Consider the following 19,333-nt stretch of genomic DNA (forward strand, 5'->3'; position numbering starts at 1 on the left):
CTCTTGCACTGCTGGTGAGAATGTGAATTGGTTCAGCCACTGTGGAGAATAGTATGGAGGTTCCTTAAAAAACTACAAATAGAACTACCATATGACCCAGCAATCCCACTACTGGGCATATACCCTGAGAAAACCAAAATTCAAAAAGAGTCATGTACCAAAATGTTCATTGCAGCTCTATTTACAATAGCCCGGAGATGGAAACAACCTAAGTGCCCATCACTGGATGAATGGATAAAGAAGATGTGGCACATATACACAATGGAATATTACTCAGCCATAAAAAGAAACGAAATTGAGCTATTTGTAATGAGGTGGATGGACCTAGAGTCTGTCATACAGAGTGAAGTAAGTCAGAAAGAGAAAGACAAATACCGTATGCTAACACATATATATGGAATTTAAGAAAAAAAATGTCATGAAGATCCTAGGGGTAAGACAGGAATAAAGACACAGACATACTGGAGAACGGACTTGAGGATATGGGGAGGGGGAAGGGTGAGCTGTGACAGGGCGAGAGAGAGGCATGGACATATATACACTAACAAACTTAAGGTAGATAGCTAGTGGGAAGCAGCTGCATGGCACAGGGATATTGGCTCGGTGCTTTGTGACCACCTGGAGGGGTGGGATAGGGAGGGTGGGAGGGAGGGAGATGCAAGAGGGAAGAGATATGGGAACATATGTATATGTATAACTGATTCACTTTGTTATAAAGCAGAAACTAACACACCATTGTAAAGCAATTATACCCCAATAAAGATGTTACAAAAAAAAAAAGAAGAAACAAAGATTGTTTAAGAATCCAAGCCATAGGCTGTAGAACTTATACTATGAAAAGCAGTTGTTCTCCAAAGACCGTCACCTCACATAACTTTAGCCCTATAATTTCCAGCTGTCAGTTCATCTTTTCGTTGGGAGAGCAACTCTCAAGCCCTTATATGATCAGCCACACTGACAAGTTTACCTACAGAATTTTTAAGGAACACTGCTACATGAATGGCACAGGAAGGACGTTTACAAATAAGTATACGAAAGCATAAGTTCAATTTCAAATGCAGTTCATTAGCCATCACACAGATGTCTTGCTTCAAAGAATTACAAAGTAATTGTTATATGACCCTCATACTCCTGATTTTTAAAAACAATCACTAAATTCTAAATATTTATGAATGGACACTGAATTCTCTAACTTCAGAAAAGAAGCTGAGCTTTGAACATCTTCATCCTGTAATTACAAATCCCCCTTTTCCCTTTATAGGATGGGGTGGATATTTGCATCATTCGCAAATAAACACTTAGAAAACAACTAGCAAATACGTTTTCTAATGCCATTAACCTTACTATAACATAATAGTAACTGATGATACTTCAAGAGAAAATACCCTACTTAGATATAAGTTCAAACCAGCTTATACCAAAGGACCCCCAAAACATCAATAATATATGTACTTTTTCCTTATAAAAAGAAAGTAGTGTGATATTGAGAATTTTATAACTTTTTCATCATCATCATTATGGTAAGTATTTCATGAATAAATTTCCAAGGAGTTTATTTTTTTTTTCTATCAACTCCAAGTGATTTGCATTCGAATTTACAGGTCTAGGGAGTATCTCACAAAGCAGGTTCACAAACATTCTTCCAGCTCTATTTTTAATAAATTAGAACTGAAAAATTCCCAAAGAGCAAAAACATCTTTAATTATTTTCACTGCCTTTAGCTAAACAGCACACAAAAACCAGAAACTCATTTATTTTGAGCTGTGTATATCACAACAAGGGTAATTCAAATGCACAGTCAGACATCATATTTACATATTTCAAAGGGAACAAATCTCTTTTATTATTCTATAAATTTGATATATAGATGAGTTGCCATTACGAAGTTTTACTTTTTAGAGTAGAAACATACCTAAAATATATTGCCTTACTGTTCCAGAATTATTGTAAAGGGATTGTCCTTTTGGCCAAATAGAAATCCATAAAAGTATTATAATTATGGGTTATATATATAGTTGTTTTTCCTATAATCTGAATTTTGAAAGCATAAGTCAATTTAAAATGAACTGCTGTAACTGCTCAAATTAAAAAGGAAAGAGCAGGGGGATATAGAAAGAAGAATTTAAAGCTCACCGATTAAATTAAGAGGTGTAACAAGCAAAACATGATTAACATTTTCTAATAATATAAAGATCACCTGAACTATGAAATTCAAAACTAGTTATATAAATAAGAACATCAAGATTTATATTGTAGTCCTTATTTATATGAATAAATGCTTCATATAAATGTTAAATAATATAAACATCATATATATTAGTACAACTGTAAACACTTTTAAAATGAGACTGCAGAAAAACAAGACTCCTTCCAGTGATTTGAATGGAAAATGAAGCTTTTGCACATTCCTAAATTTCTCATGTTCTCTGAACTGGTGTTTTATAATGGAATGGGGTGGCAAGGAATCATGTCAAGGGGGAGGGTGGATAAATAGGTGTTTGGAGGAAAGAGGGTATGAGAGGTATATACCTTAAAAAAAAACTTTGTCTTCTTCCCACCCTCTACTTAGCTGGTCTGTGAACCATTTTTCTAAATGTTAAAAAATACCACATTCCTTTACACCATAGTCTGTTATAACATCTGATTACTTAAGAATCCACCCCATGTCCCCCTGGCCAATATTTTTTATTGTGGTAAAAACATTAACATTAAACCTACCACCTTAACCATCTTAAAGTGTACAATTCAGTAATGCTAAGTATATTCACACTGTTGTACAAGCGATCTCTAGAACTTTTTCATCTAGCAACACTGAAACTCTACACCAATTTGCCCTCCCCCAGTCCTTGGATCCATCTTTCTACTTTCTGCTTCCATGATTTTGACTACTTTATATACTTCATGAGTGGAATCATACGGTATTTATGCTTTTGTGACTGGCTTATTTTGCTTATTGTAATGTTCTCAAGGTTTATCCACATGGCATATGACAGGATTTCCTTCTTTTTTCATGTTCCATACATTATATTCTATTGTATGTATTTATACCGTATTTGTTCATCTCTTGATGGACATTTGGGTTGCTTCCACCCTTTGGCTATTGTGAATAATGTGATGAAAGTGGGTATGCAAATTATTTCAAGATCTTGCTTTGAATTCTTTTTTTTTTTTTTTTTTTTGCATTATGCGGGCTTCTCACTGTTGTGGTCTCTCCCGTTGCAGAGCACAGGCTCCATCTCCGGACGCGCAGGCTTAGCAGCCATGGCTCACGGGCCCAGCCGCTCCGCGGCATGTGGGATCTTCCCGGACCGGGGCACGAACCCATGTCCCCTGCATCGGCAGGAGGACTCTCAACCACTGCGCCACCAGGGAAGCCCGCTTTGAATTCTTTTAGATATATACCCAGAAGAATTGACAGATCATATGTTAATTCTATTTTTAACTTTTTGAGGAACCTCCATACTGTTTTTCCATAATGGCTGCCTTTTACATTCCCACCAACAGTCTACACGGGTTCCAGTGTCTGTGGCATCCTCACTGAAACTTGTCATCTTCTGATTTTTTTGATAGGCGCCATCCTGATGGGTGTGAAGTGATATCTCATGTGATTCTGATACGCATTTCCTTAATGATTAGCGATGTTAATCTTTTCATGTGCTTGTCAGCCATCTGTATACCTTCTTTGGAGAAATGTCTATTCAAGTCCTTTGCCTATGTTTAATCAGGTTGTTTTGTTGTTGTTGTTGGGTTGCAGAAGTTCCTTATATATTCTGGATATTAACCCCTTATCAGGTATAAAATTCTCAAATTATTTTCTCCCATTCCCTAGGTTGTCTTTTCACTCTGTTAACTGTTTCCTCTGGCAAGAAAAGGTTTTAAGTTTTTAAGACCAACGGGTGTATTCCCATTGGTCTGTCTTTGCTTTTGTCGCTCGCCTCTGCTTTTGGTGTCATATCCAAGAAGTCACTGCCACATTCAACTGAAGCCCTTCCCCCATGTTTCTTCTAAGAGCGTAACAGTTTAAGGTCTTACGGTTTTGATCTTTAATCCATTTTGAGTTAATTTTTACATATGGTGTAAAGTAAGGGTCCAACTTCATTATTTTGCATGTGAATATTCAGTTTTCCCAATGCCATCTGTCTAAAGAGACCATCTTTTTCCCATTATATAGTCTTGGCACTCCTGTAGAAAGGCATTTGACCATATTGTTTCTGGGCTATTTTGTTCCATTGGTCTATATTATCTACCTTTCTGTCAGTACCACACCATCTTAATTACTACTGCTTTGTAGGATGTTTTGAAAACAGGGAGTGTGAGGGCTGGAACTTTGTTCTCATTAAGATTGTTTTGGCTACTCAAGAGTCCCTTGAGATTCCACAGAAATTTAAGGATTTTTTTTTTTGTATTTCTGCAAAAAAATGCTATTGGGATTTGATAGGAACTACACTGAATCTGCAGATCACTTTGAGTAGTATGCACATTTTAACAATATTAAGTCTTCTAATCCATAATTATGGGATATCTCTCCATTTATTTCTATCTTCTCTGAATTCTTTTTTGTTATGTTTTATAGTTTTCAATCTCCTTGGTTGAGCTTATTCCTAAATATTTTATCCTTTTTGATGCTATAGTAAATGGGACTGTTTTCATAGTTTCCTTTTCAGTTTGGTCACTGTTAGTGTATAGAAATGCAACTAATTTTTGACTGTTGATTTTGTATCCTGCAACTTTGTTGAATTCAATTCAAACAGGTTTGTTTTGGGTTTTTTTGTGGAATCTTTGGTGTTTTCTACATAAAAGATCATGTCATCTGCAAACAGAGATTATTTTACTTCTTCCTTTCCAATCTTTTTTTTCCTCCTTGTCTAATTGCTCTGGCTAGAACTTCCAGTGCTATGCTGAACAGCAGTGGTGACAGTGGGCATCCTTGCCTTGTTCTTGGCCTTAGAGGAAAAGCTTTCAAGTCTTTCCACATTGAGTATGATGTTCATTGTGGGCTTTTCATATATGGCTTTTATTATGTTGAGGAAGCTTCCTTCTATTTCTAGTTTGCTGAGTGTTTTTATCATGAAATGGTGTTGAATTTTGTCAAATGTTTTTGTCAAGTTTTTTTTCTGCATTGATTGAGATGATTATGTGGTTTTTGTCCTTCATTTTGTTAATGTGGTATATTACAATGATTTATTTTTGTATGCTGAACCAGCCTTACATTCCAGCTATGAATCCCACTTGGTCTGGTGTATGATCATTCTAACGTGCTGGTGAATTCGGTTTGCTAGTATTTTGTTTACGGTTTTTGCATCAATATTCATCAGGAATACTGGTATGTAGTTTTCTCAGGTTTTTTTGTTTCATTTTGTCTTGTCTTGTTGTGTCCTTGTGTGGTTTTGGGATCAGTAATGCTAGCCTTACAGAATGAGTTCAGGAGTATTCTTTCTTCAATTCTTTGTAAGAGTTTGAAAAGGATTGGTGTTAATTCTTCTTTAAATGTTTGGTAGCATTCTCCAATGAAGCCATAGGGTCCTAGGCTTTTCTTCGTTGGGACATTTTTCATTGCCACTTCAATCTCCTCACTAGTTATAAGTCTGTTCAGATTTCTTATTTCTCCGTGATTCAGTCTTGGTAGGTTATGTGTTTCTAAGAATTTATCCACTTCTATGTTATCCAATTTGTTGGCACAGTAGTGTCTTATAATCTTTTTAATTTCTGTGACATCAGTTATAATGCCTCCTCTTTCATTTCTAATTTTAGCTATTTGAGACTTCCCTCTTTTTTTCTTAGTCTAGCTAAGGATTTGTCAATTTTGTTGATCTTTTCAAAAACCCAACTCTTGGTCTCGTGATTTTTTTGGACTGTTTTTCTATTCTCTATTTCATTTATCTCTGCTCTAATCTCTCTATTTTCCTTCCTTCTGCTGACTTTGGGTTTAGTTTGTTTTTCTTTTTTTAGTTTCTTGAGGTATAAGATTAGGTTGTTGATCTGCGATCTTTCTTCTTTTTTAATGTAAGCATTTACTCCTATAAACTTCCCTCTTCTGCTGCATCCTGTAAGTTTTGGTATATTGTGTTTTTATTTTCATTTGTCTTCAGATATTTTCTAAATTCCCTTGTGATTTCTTCTTTGACTCACTGGTTGTTTAAGAATGTATTGTTTAATTTCCACGTTTGTGGATTTTCCTGTTTTCCTCCTGTTACTGATTTCTAGTTTCATCACACTGTGATCAGAGAAGATACTTCATAATGATTTTAATCTTAAATTTATTAAGACTTGTTTTGTAGCCTAACATGTGCTCTGTCTTGGAGAATGTTCTGTGTGTTCTGAGAAGAATGTGTATTCTGCTTTGTTGGGTGCAGTATTCTGTATATATCTGTTAGGTCCAATTGGCATACAGTGTTGTTTAAGTCCTTTGTTTCCTTATTGACCATCTGTCTGGCTGTTCTATCTATAACCAAAAGTGGGGTATGGAAGTCTACTACTATTATTATATTGCTGCCTATTTCTCCCTTTAGTTCTGTCAATGACTGCATTATATATTTGGGAAAGAATTTAACAATTTAAAGTAATAATATAAAAAGCCTGGAGTCAAAATACTTTCCCTATAAAAATGACTGGCTATACAGTAAGGAATAAAAAGATAGAAGAATATATACAAAATTATACATTTGGTGATTTTTATTAACTTCGCTGTATTTTTTTCTGTACTTTATAGACGTTTAATAGTGAACAGGAGTTCTCAGCAATTATAAAACAAAAAAGATTTTTTTTAAACAGCTATGCAAAGTACTCTATTATAAACTACTTCATGAGCTAATGACTTTTTCATATTGTTTGAGGTTTTATAAATTATAAAAGACTAAGATATAAGACAAATAACACTTAATTTTTGTTTAAATTTTTTGTTTAAGAATAAATAACTTTATCTCAGATTAGCAGGATTCCAATATTAAAAGCTTTCAATATCAGGCTTGCCTGAACAATCCTGGCAAATCAGGAAAGAGCTGAGTCCTCTTATTTTCCATACTTTGTCCCCCAATTTAAATATGATTAATTTGATTAATTACAGAAAAGGCAATCAAAATATCAAAGTAATTTACTCTCAGTTTTTCACATATTTTTGTATGAAAGCATCATTCAACTACCATTCCTACTGTTGGTGGACCTGACATCAAACTAGTTAAGAAATAAACCTTAACACATTTTTGGAAACTTTTCCACTACCAGTTTAATCATTCGGTATGTCTTGAGCCTTATGTTTATTTTGTAGAAATGACTGAAATTGATCTCATTTTCTGGTTTAAAAACATTTCTAGTTGATTTTTATATGCATAACCAATTCAATTATTCAGGCTAAACAGAATAGTTTTTAATTGTTGTTAATAGTCATTGTTGGCAAAATGGTTAAATTGAATGTGTGAATAATCATGGCCAGATTTTTATTCAGAAGTATACTATTTTAAAAAATGAAATTTTAATAAATATACTAAGATAATAAAATGCATTATGTGGAGATTTTACACTTAAGTCTGAGAGAAAGGCATTTAATAACCACAAGCAATATTTAAATATAACTTACTAAGAGTAGAAAATTTTTATAGACATATATTTGTTTAGATTTCAAATACTAAGACTACATGATGTCTTTTACTTTTCATAAACTCTAACAAACAAGTGGGCATGTTTCAATTTAACAGAACTTGTTAAATACTGGAAATACTTAATAACCAAAGAAAATGTATATTAAGCCTCCTGGAGAGCAAATATTAGTTAACACTTACTGGACATAGTAGAGAAACCCTCAGGCTGGTTGTAGCTATTTCACTGTCTGGATCCGCAGTCAATTTCTCTTTAACTGACATTCATCAAAGAGAAAACAAACAAACAGAAGTTTATTAAAGATACATCACCGATGCAACATAAGAAAAAGAATGAGGAACTTAAAAAAAAAGAACTCAAAAATAATCTGCTCAATTATTTTCCAATCAATTGAATGAAAAGATAAAAATTATAAGGTTCATAATCTCTACAATAAGCAAAGGAAGGAAAACAACTGTATATCTATAGACTGACTACATTTCCTGTAAGTCTCCTATTTCTCACCCACAAAACAAAAACTGCATTGCACTAACATAAAGGAAATTTATATAGCAGGTTAATATATTCAGCTGATGGCACCCCATCTTCCTTTTATAACTCTAAGATACTGGATAAAGATTTTCTTTCTTTTAAACTATGACAATATTATTTTAAAAGAAACTAATAAAAAACTATAAAACTAACATGTATAAGTTTTTACAATGCTCACATAATACAAATATTTATTGTAAACACATTAACTCTAATTTCAAATTATAAAAAGAAAAAAGTTCAATTGATTTTTTTACCATATGATTATTTGAGTTTTATATTTATTTATCCATAACCTAATTAATTATGCTACCTTGGGCAAGTCAGTCCTCCTCTCTGAGCTTAATTTTACTTCTTGGAAAATAACAGCCTACACTAGATAATCTCTACATCTTCTCAGTTCAAATTTCCTATGCTTCTTAAGAGAGGAGGCACTGGTAATTTTACTTTTGAAGCTATTCTGTTACTCTCAGTCAGTCTAACATAACAAGGACCTTTTTTTTAAAAAGAAAAATTTATTTATTTTTGGCTGTGTTGGGTCTTCGTTTCTGTGCGAGGGCTTTCTCTAGTTGTGGTGAGTGGGGGCCACTCTTCATCATGGTGCGCGGGCCTCTCACTGTCGCAGCCTCTCTGTTGCGGAGCACAGGCTCCAAACGCGCGGGCTCAGTAGTTGTGGCTCACGGGCCTAGTTGCTCCGTGGCATGTGGGATCTTCCCAGACCAGGGCTCAAACCCGTGTCCCCTGCATTGGCAGGTAGATTCTCAACCACTGCGCCATCAGGGAAGCCCAACAAGGACCTTTATACTTCTCATCTGAAAACCTGAGACATGTTACTTCTGAAAACCTCAGAACTTTAATTAAACTTCAGCACAGAAGTGAGACTGGAAATGCCTAAACGTAATATTTCAATAATTTTAGAAGCTGTTCCAGAATAACTTTAAAGTCTATATGTGTAAGGGGGCACAAGTGGAGTAGTTGTGGAGTCAATCATAGAATTTCAGAGCTGAGGCACAACTGAATGTGACTGGAAGGAAGGAAGGGAGGGAGGGAGGGAGGAAGGAAAGAAAGATACAAGAAAATGGAAAGGGGAAAAGTACTTGGGTAAGGAAGAACAGTTTCAGATGTTGAACTGGCAACTATTTATAAGAACTAAGAACTAAGAACTAAGAATTCTGGGCTTCCCTGGTGGCGCAGTGGTTAAGAATCTGCCTACCAATGCAGGGGACACGGGTTCAAGTCCTGGTCTGGGAAGATCCCACATGCCGCGGAGCAACTAAGCCCGTGCACCACATCTACTGAGCCTGTGCGCCACAACTACTGAGCCCATGTGCCACAACTACTGAAGCCCACGTGCCTAGAGCCCATGCTCCGCAACAAGAGAAGCAACCACAATGAGAAGCCCGCGCATCACAACGAAGAGTAGCCCCTGCATGCCGCAAGCAGAGAAAACCCGTGCACAGCGACGAAGACCCAACACAGCCAAAAATAAATAAAAGAACTAAAAAAAAAAAAGAATTAAGAATTCTGCCTTTATTAAACTTGATGATCACAGAGTCTGGATTTTTTTGAGATGGTCCAAATCTTAGATATTCTATTCAACTGCTTCCATAAACTAGTGGATCTCAACTAAGATGCACATCAGAACTACCTATAGAGCTTTCTAACTTATAACTGCCCACTGAACCAAAATGGGGAAGAGGGACACTAATAAGTAGTTTTTAAAAAGCTCCAGATGTGATTCTGATGACAGACTAAAAAATCATTTTATGGCCTGGAAATTCAAAATTTTTACAGTCTATATAACTCATAGGCTGTCTATCACATCTAAAAAGGCACACAATCCGTGGGTTTTAGTTTGGAAAATATAGTTATCATATCACTTATGCTAATTAATATTATATGTAAATTATGAAAAGTATGCTTTTGCCATTATAGACCCAATGTTACTCCAACCTTTCTTATAAAGATACATTTAACAAACAGTATCCTTTTAAAGGTGACAAACAATTGCCATACGAAACAAACATGTAAATAGAATTCTAATGTGATTCCTAACCATTCTGCATGTCTTCACCAACCACTCCCTAACACCCACCACGCACACAGCAATGGGAACAGTAACTGACTTTACATCTTATCTATTTAAACTTCGAGTTAAATGAAGCAATATCATAGATCATAATATCAGCCTTATGCAAAACAAAGTTCAGTGTTAGTACTTTGAAAAAAAAATGAAAAAGGAAAGGCAACCTGAGGTAGTGGTTCAGAGCACAGGATCTAGAGCCAGCCTAAGCTGTAATTCAGCCTTAGTCATTTAACTTTTCCATGCCTCAGTTTCCTCATCTTGTAAATAGGAATAATAACAGTACCTCATAGCATTGTTGTAAGGATTAAATGAGTTAATACAAATAAAATGCTTTAAAATAACCTAACATTAAACTAAATAAATATTAGTTATCACAACTTAAAATAAAATGTGACTTGTATGTTTATTTTCTCTCAGAGGTGAAAGAATTTTCTGAAATTATTTTAGAATTAGCTTATTAATTTCTATTTAAAAAAAAAAACTTCGCTTTTCACCTTTGCCATTATAGACTCAATCAATCCTCTCCTGTAAAGATATTTTTAATACTTTAGGATCTTGATTGGATTGAATTTAACCTACAGATCAACTTGGAGAGAACTGACATTTCTCCAATAACAATACTGAGTGTTCTGATCCATTAACATGATGTATCTCTTCATTATTCAGGTCTTATTTTAATTACTCTCACCAATGTTTTATAGTTTTCAGCATACAATTGTGCATATATTTTGTGTAACATATTCCTAAGTATTTCATATTTTTAAAATTCTTATTATTTGAATTTCAATTTCCAGTTGTTTACAGCTAGTAGAAATACAATTTTTATTAACTGACCATGTATTCTGCAACCGTGCTAAATTTACACATTGGCTTTAGTAGCTTTTTTGTAGATTTTTTGGATGTTTTCTATACAATGAAGTCATCTTCAAATAAAGACAATAATTATTGTTCATTTCTAATCTGTATGCTTCTTTTTTCTTGCCTTATTGTGCTGAATAGGATCTTAAGGGCAATGCTGAATAGAGGCATTAAGAAAGATATTCTTGCCTTATTCTTAGGGGTGAAGATTTTTACCATTAAATATGATATTAGCTAAAGGCTTTTTGTAAATACCCTTTATTACATTGAAGCAGCCCCCTTCTCTCTATTTTGCTGAGTTTTATCATGAATGGATATTGAATTTGACCAACTGCTTTTTCTGAATCTATGGAGACGATCACATGATTTTTTCTTTTTTTGTTTGCTGAGATGAGAAGGTGAATTATATTGATAGATTTTTGAATGTTGTATGAACCTAATATTCCTGGAACAAACTCTATTTGATCCCTATGTATTACCTTTTAATATACTGTATTTGTCAAAACAATTCTGAAAAAGAAAAATAAAGTTGGAGGACAACCTGATTTCAAGAATTACTATCAAGCTTTAGTAATGAAGACTGTGTTATTGGTATAAGGATAGATAAATAGGTCAATGGAAGATAATGGAGTCCAGAAATAAATTCATACATCTATGGTCAACTGGTTTTTGACAAAGGTGTCAAGGTAATTAAATGGAGAAAAAAATAGTATTTTCGAGAAATGTTATGGAACAACTGTTATCCGTATGGGGAGAAAATGAACCTCTAAAGCTTACTTTGCATCATACACAAAAATTTATTTAAAATAAACTGTAGACCTAGATCAAAGAATAAAACAATAAAACTTCTAGAAGTAAAATGTTTGTGACCTTGGGTTGGACAAAGATTTCATAGTATGCAAAAAGCACAAACTATAAAATAAATGCAGGGAAAAGTTGAATAGATATTTTATCAAAGAAGCTGTAAGGATGGCAAATAAGCACATGAAAAGATGCTTAACATCGTTAGTCATTAGAAAAGTTCATATTAAAACCACACGACATATCACCTACACAGTGACCAGAATGGCTAAAATCAAAGCAGCCTGACAATATCCACTGCTAGAGAGAATGGGGAAAAAACTCTAAATCTCAAATCTTCTTGGTAGGAATGCAAAAATGGAATATGCACTTTATAAGAAACTGCCAACCTCTTTTCTATACATTTATCATGTGACCCAGCAATCCTAGTCCTGAGTATTTACCCAAGAGAAATGAAAACGTATGTCCACAAAACTGATACTCATATGCAAAATGCAAATGTTTTAGCAGCTTTATTCATGATAACGAAAAACTGGAAGCAATCTAAACGTCCATCAACTGATAAATGGATACCCAAATTACAGTACAGATAAATGGAACACTACTCAATAATAAAGAAGAGCAAACTACATGAATGAACCTAAAACCATTATACTATGTAAAAGGAGCCAGAAACAAAAGGCTACATGCTGTGGGATTTCAAGTTCTGGAAAAGAAAAAACTACTGAGACAGAAATCACATCAATGGTTATAAGAACTGGGGGTAAGGAGATGAGACAGAATGCAAAGTGCCACAGGGGAACTTTCTGGGGTGAAGAATGTTACATATTTTGATTGTGGCATTTAGTTCATGATTGCATACACCTGTCAAATTCATCAAACTGTACACTTAAACAGGTGAATTTTTACTGCTTGTAAACTATACTTGAATAAACACAACCAAAATAAAAAAAAGAAGAAAGGTGTGGGGGGGAATCAGTATGTTAAATTTCATAAGAAAGTGAAAAATAAAAATAAGACATCAATATTCATCCTGCTGCATCAACCAACACCGGGTAAATCTTTCAGTCAGGTTTTCTGGTGTCACTGTGAGCTGCAGCCGTAACAGTATTTTACTATTTTACTATATGATGATTAATTTACTAAAATTAATCTTTGAAAATCCCTGTTGTCACGTGCTATGAGAGTTAGCCACTAGTCACATGTGGCTATATTTAAATTTAATTAAATTTAAAATTCAGTTCCTCAGTTGCACTACCACATTTCAAGTACTCAACAGACACATAGTACTAGTGGCTATCACACGGGACAGTGCAGATATAGAACATTTCCATCACCAAAGAGTGTTCTATTAGTGCTGTTCTAGGTTTTCAAAAAAATTTCTTTCCTTTTCAGAATTTTTTTTTTTTTTTTTTTTTTTTGCGGTACGTGGGCCTCTCACTGTTGTGGCCTCTCCCATTGCGGAGCACAGGCTCTGGACGCGCAGGCTCAGCGGCCATGGCTCACGGGCCCAGCCGCTCCACGGCATGTGGGATCTTCCTGGACCGGGGCACGAACCTGTGTCCCCTGCATCGGCAGGCGGACTCTCAACCACTGCGCCACCAGGGAAGCCCTCCTTTTTAGAATTTTAAGGCTGTAAACAATTGAACATATTAAGTCCAATACTTCATTTTATAAGCAAGAAAACAGAGGCACAGAGATGTGATCTTTTACTCAAGAACTCTTTTCATCAGTTTACTTAACAAAAGTCTGAGGATCTACTATGTGCCAGGCCCTGAGCTAAGCACTAGGAATTCAAAGAAAGATAAGATTAAGTTCCTGCCCAAAGGAACTCATAGTCTAGTAGAGAGCAAAGATACTTCTCTAATGTGCTGTAATGGAAACTAGCTCAAAGTCAATGCATCAACTCTGGGGGTTCTGAGATACCTCCTGGAAAAAGTGAAACATGAAGGATAACTAGAATTTAGGCAAAGTAGGTAACAGGGAAGTCTGAGGCACAGAGAACAATACTGGCAAAGCACTGAAGAAAAGAAAAGAATTCATTATTTTTGGAGTAAAAAGAATGAGAAGAAGAATGAATACAGATGACACCGGAAAGTAATAAGCAGGTGCCACACCATGGAAAGCTATATGTTTAAGTCATGTTAACAAGTTGGAGTTTTTATCCCATTGGTGTTAGGAAGTCATGGATTGCAAAGAAATGGTAAGATTAGATCTGTATTAATCACTTAGATTGCTACCAGAAGAGAGATATAAAAAGGGGGGCCAATGGGCTTCCCTGGTGGCGCAGTGGTTGAGAGTCCGCCTGCCGATGCAGGGGACACGGGTTCGTGCCCCGGTCTGGGAAGATCCCACGTGGCGCGGAGCGGCTGGGCCCGTGAGCCATGGCCGCTGAGCCTGCGCGTCCGGAGCCTGTGCTCCGCAACGGGAGAGGCCACAACAGTGAGAGAGGCCCACGTACCGCAAAAAAACAAAAAGGGGGGTGGGCAAGAAAGGAGAGGAATATATAATTCAAGAATAGGTTTTTAAAATAAAGGCAGGATATGAGAGCTTAAATGAGGTCAGTGATGGTAGGGAGAGAGAGAGCTCAACAGAGTTGAGAAATATTTAGGGTTTATGTCTGATAGAACTTAGTGAGTTCAGTTTTCACTACTTGAATCTGAGGAACCAGTGGTATATTTCAGTGAAGACAGTTAGCTATGTGTATCTACATTTGAAATTCAGGGGAAGGTCTGGAATGAAAATATGTATTTGGGAGTTGGTGCTAATTTAAACCACAAGAGTAAATGTGATTATCTCTAGGGAAAGTATGTATGTCCTTGTAGAGACCAAGGACAAAAACCCAGGGAAAACAAACATTTAGGATACTACCCTTAAGAGTATCCATTGAAGGCAAGTGATTGAGAAGAAATAGAGATGAGAATTTCAAGGAGACAGTTGTTGGTATGAAATGCAGCAAAAATATCTGACATAAACTGAAAAGATAAACTTTAAATCTGGCAATCAGACTGTCACTTGTGACATCTGCAAGAGCAGTTTCAGTGGAATGATGGGAGTTAAAAGTTCACAATGGGTTGCAGTGAGGAGGTAGAAAGGGAAGTTTAGATGACTCTTTGAAGAAACTAGGATGAGAACAGGAGGAACACAGATCTCTATCTAGAGAGTAGCTTGCTTTTGTATTTTCTAAAGGATGAAAAAGACTCGACAGTGAAGGCTGACAGAAAGCCTATAGAGCGGAGGAAGGAACTGAAAATACAGGACAGAGAGCAGATAAGTGAGCAGAGAGGCCTCGTAATGCTGTTTCTGAGCATCTCCATCTGGATGCCTCATAGACATCTCAAATACCAAAAGTCCAAGAGTGCACTCTGATCTTGCGCCTGCAACCGGATCTTTTCAACACTGTTTTCCATTTCAGTAAATGGCACTACCGTGTAAGCTGGTGCCTAGTAAGTAAGGAACATAGAACTCCTTCACTTCTTTTTCTTCACTCCCCACACGTAGTCACCACTTCTCCCCTTTAACACCTCTCAAACCATCAACTTCTCTCTATTTCCATCACCATTACTTCAGTTCAAGATATCATCATCTCTTTTCTGTACAACAGGTTCCTAACTGGCCTCACTACAACAGCCTAGCTCCCCTTCAATTCAGTCTACTAAGTGAACGTTTTATTGCCCATATCTGATCGTACCACTCTGCTTAAAAATCCTCTAAGGGTTTTTTATCATCTGTCTTCATATCATCTATATGAATTCACCCCATGGCTATCTCTCTGGCCACTTTCCTCCTTTGTTCTCTCCACTTCAACTCTACTGGTCTTGTCTCTTGGCATATTCTCCTCCCTGGGGCTTACCTCCTCCTCATCCTTATAATTGTGTCTTAAACATCACAGCACCAGAGAGGACTATGTTCTCCTGCTGTTACCTCCAGAGTTCCCTGTCTTTCTTCTTTAAGACACATGTCACAACTGTAATTCACTAATGACTTGTACAATCATTTAATTCTGTCTTTCCCACTGGACTGCAAAACTTCTGACGGATGCAGAGACAGTATGTGTTTTGTTTAAGGCTACAGTCTCCTGTGCCTGGAACACAGTAGACTCTTAATACAATTTCTTGAATGAGAAGAATAAATGAATAAAAAATTAACTCTGGGCAGGAAACGGGACATTTCCTCCTGAGATTGAAGAGAATAAATAAGGATGGGTACAAATGAAGATAAGTTGAAAAGTAGTTTTGTGACATTAAGGAAGAAATGGGCAATTTAGACAAGTCACATCTTATAGTACCGATTTTCTTGCGCTGACAGTGTTGAAAGAGGGGGAATATTGTTTAAGTATGGCTAAGGTTTAAAGTGATTGCTAAAGGGAAAAAGAAGAGGAGACAGGAACTTGACCAAGAATTAGTAAAGGACTGCTTTGTGATAGTGGTGAGGGGACAACTCTACACGAAGACGGAAACCACAATACAAAAATCTACTAAATCAAATGAATCAGCGTGGATTTCTCTGTGAAAAGTCTAAATACCATTGACTTTATTTCAAGAATAATGTCTGATTTGACTAATAAAATTTTGCCAGTAGAATTCATTGATAAGATTAAGAATGACTTACAATGAACATATTTGTGGGTAATTTGATTCTACAAAATATCTGAGAAACCCACCAACATTTTCTTCTGTCAAGTTGTTTCACACAATCTTTTAATTACATAATTAATTTGTTGGGTAACTTATTTCTTTAGAGATAGCATAAAGGCAAACAATCTGTTCTTTAGTCAATTATGACAAATGTTTTATTGGTAGGATCCAAATTAAAGTTTTGTTGGTTCCCCAAGCCAACAAGATAAGATACAAAGTTCCACAAAAATCCAACCCAATCTGCAACTACTCTCCACCTCCAGGATTTATTAGAGATGAAATAAACCACTTTTGAATTAAGTAGCTTTTACTGCTTAACAGTGGCTAACAGTGGTTTGTTCTAGTAAATAAAATAACTCTAGGCTCACCTTCCCACTCTCCCTCCAGATGGTGCCACAGCTGCAAGCGGAGAAGAATTTATAGCTTGAGCAAAGACAGCTTGCCTTATTATTATTATGCAACATAACAGCTTCATCAGCTTTCAGCTTTATTTCTTGGTATGACCTTTTCTACACAGGCTCACACAATTCCATAATACTTTCTGACTAAATGAAATTCTAACGCTATGTGGCAAATACGAAGATTCTCAGGAGAATGACCAGAATGGAGTGTGAAAAAAGAAAAATTCTTCTCTTGTGTGCTCCTTCAAAGCAGGTGTCTGTCCCTCCTCTTCTTTCAGGATCCCCCACTCATCTCCTTGTCCTTGCCAAAAGGTGCTTCCACTCCCCTAGACCTCAAACCAGACCTCTAGCTCTCCACTGTCTATCAAGGAATGCCTACAGAGGCATTAGCCACTAGTGTGCTCCTCTTGACTCAGAATATTTTCAATTTTAAAAGGACCCTTTTTATACAGAAAAATCCTTCAATGAACTCTTGAGGGTATACTGATATTCAGAGGTAATGGGATCTTTTAATCCGGCATAGAAACAGGTTAGAAAAAGAGATAAAAGCTATGTCGCAAAGGGAAACAAGAGGAAAGGTGGTCTTACTACCTTAGTTTCTTTCTACCAGAATGTTCCTAACTACAAATCTGATAGTGGGCTTCATTAATCAACTCACATCAAGAATCCTTAAAGGGTAGCTATCGAACCCCCATCTGTAAAAGCTTTGTTCTCCAAGTGCCCATCCCCATCCCCCAATCCGTCTATCTCTCACAAAGAAGAGAATAAAGGAAGAACTTAGTTCAACTCTTTGGAAAGGACACCAACCTCTGGCCTTAACCCTCAAACACTGAGGCCAGAAGAGTCAATGTGCCCCTTGCTACCTCTCAAGTTCACCTGAACAAAAGGAACCATCTAGTTATTCCTACCTAAGAACCTAGATTTTGAAGGAGCTTTAGATATGATGTGGTATAAACTTCTTGTTACAGATGAAGAATAAGAGATTCAGAGTACGAGTAGACTGACTTTCCAAGGCCACATAACTGGTTAAAAGCAGAACCTACTTCATTATTATATCTACCACCCCACTGACTCTCTTTTTACTTTGTTAATGCAGGGATGTTGTCATCACATATCCTTGGACATTTTTCCTGGATAAACCTTAAATATAAAATAACTCTTGTAAAATATATGCCAAGATTTCCTTTCCATCTCCTAGAATTCCTGAACACTTATTTATTTTTATGAAGCTTTGGTAAAATATTCTTCTGTATTCATGTACTGACTTTACAAAGTTAATTTTAAGATCAGTAAAATATAAACTATAAAATATACGTCATGACAAAGATATTAAAACTACTCTTTTTTTTTTGGCCCCGCCACACAATGTGTGGCATCTTAGTTCCTCGATGAGGGATCGAACCTGTGCCCCCCGCAGCGGAAGCGCAGAGTCTTAACCGCTGGACTGCCAGGGAAGTCCCTAAAACTACTCTTAAGCCTTGAATTACTCTAGCTCACAAAACAAAGTTTTCAGTGTTTTAATCCACTATGACAAGCTCTAGTAAAAAAAAAAAAAACCCTAAAATTTCTTGAGTTGAAAAACACTATTCTAACCTTTACCAAAATAGTTCAGCTGCATAAATAAAATAAAGTTATCATACGTACTTAAAGCTCTAGAATGATCCGGATTCCTTATTCCCTTTGCTCGTAACCTCTGAAGAAGAACTGTTGAGGACAACTGTTTTACAAGATATACTGCCATGGAATAGTTCTGGAAAAAAACAAACAAAAAAAAAGATGTAGAAAGCAAACAACATACGTAAGTAAATAGGTACATCTATTTTAATCCCACAATGATAGGGAAAGAAAATTAACACCTGTTTAAAACACCTACTGTGCGCCAAGCACTATCTTAGGTGTTTTCATGAATGGTAATTCATTTAATCTTAACCAAAAAGCTGCTGAGGTAATCTTATTTTTATGGATGAGGAAAGTGAAGTGTAGAAAAGTAAAAGAACTTGTTCTAATTTTGCAACTTTCAAGAGATAATGCCAGGTCTGTCATGCTTCTGTATTACCTGACTACCTATGCTTGAAGTTAATCAATTTAGGCACTTATGTAAAGAACATTGTTAAAAATAAATATAAACCAATGCCAATAAGATGTCAAAGTCATCATAAAACGTATTTAGCAGGTAGCAGTAGTTATTTAAAAAATTAGACTGGCATCCTAATCCATTTAATCTCTCTCTATAACTAGTTTTGAAAAGACCCTACTTGGGCTATTATCACAACAAGCAGAGGGAATATTAAATATTTTCAAAGAGAAGCTGATGGTTTGGCAAAAGAACAGATGAATATCCATTACCAGCAGAGGGACTACCCAGAGATGGTACTAGGAGAAGGGGGACAAAGAAAATAGTTTATCAACAAGCCAAGGCAAAGTAA

General features: G+C 35.9%; 1 protein-coding gene across 8 annotated transcripts in view; it reads right to left on the bottom strand.

Annotated features, from left to right (window-relative positions):
* PIAS1 (protein inhibitor of activated STAT 1) overlaps positions 1 to 19,333 on the bottom strand; it is a 302,740-nt gene that overhangs the window by 16,995 nt on the left and 266,412 nt on the right. For all 8 annotated transcript variants that reach the window (XM_060294059.2, XM_060294058.2, XM_060294060.2 and 5 more), the window contains 2 exons: positions 18,552 to 18,657; positions 7,776 to 7,849 (listed from right to left, as the gene is read on the bottom strand). In XM_060294059.2, coding sequence (XP_060150042.1) covers positions 7,776 to 7,849; positions 18,552 to 18,657 — 180 coding nt within the window. The remainder of the gene's footprint in view (positions 1 to 7,775; positions 7,850 to 18,551; positions 18,658 to 19,333) is intronic.

Source organism: Globicephala melas, chromosome 2 (assembly GCF_963455315.2).
Source record: "Globicephala melas chromosome 2, mGloMel1.2, whole genome shotgun sequence".
Lineage (NCBI taxonomy): Eukaryota > Metazoa > Chordata > Mammalia > Artiodactyla > Delphinidae > Globicephala > Globicephala melas.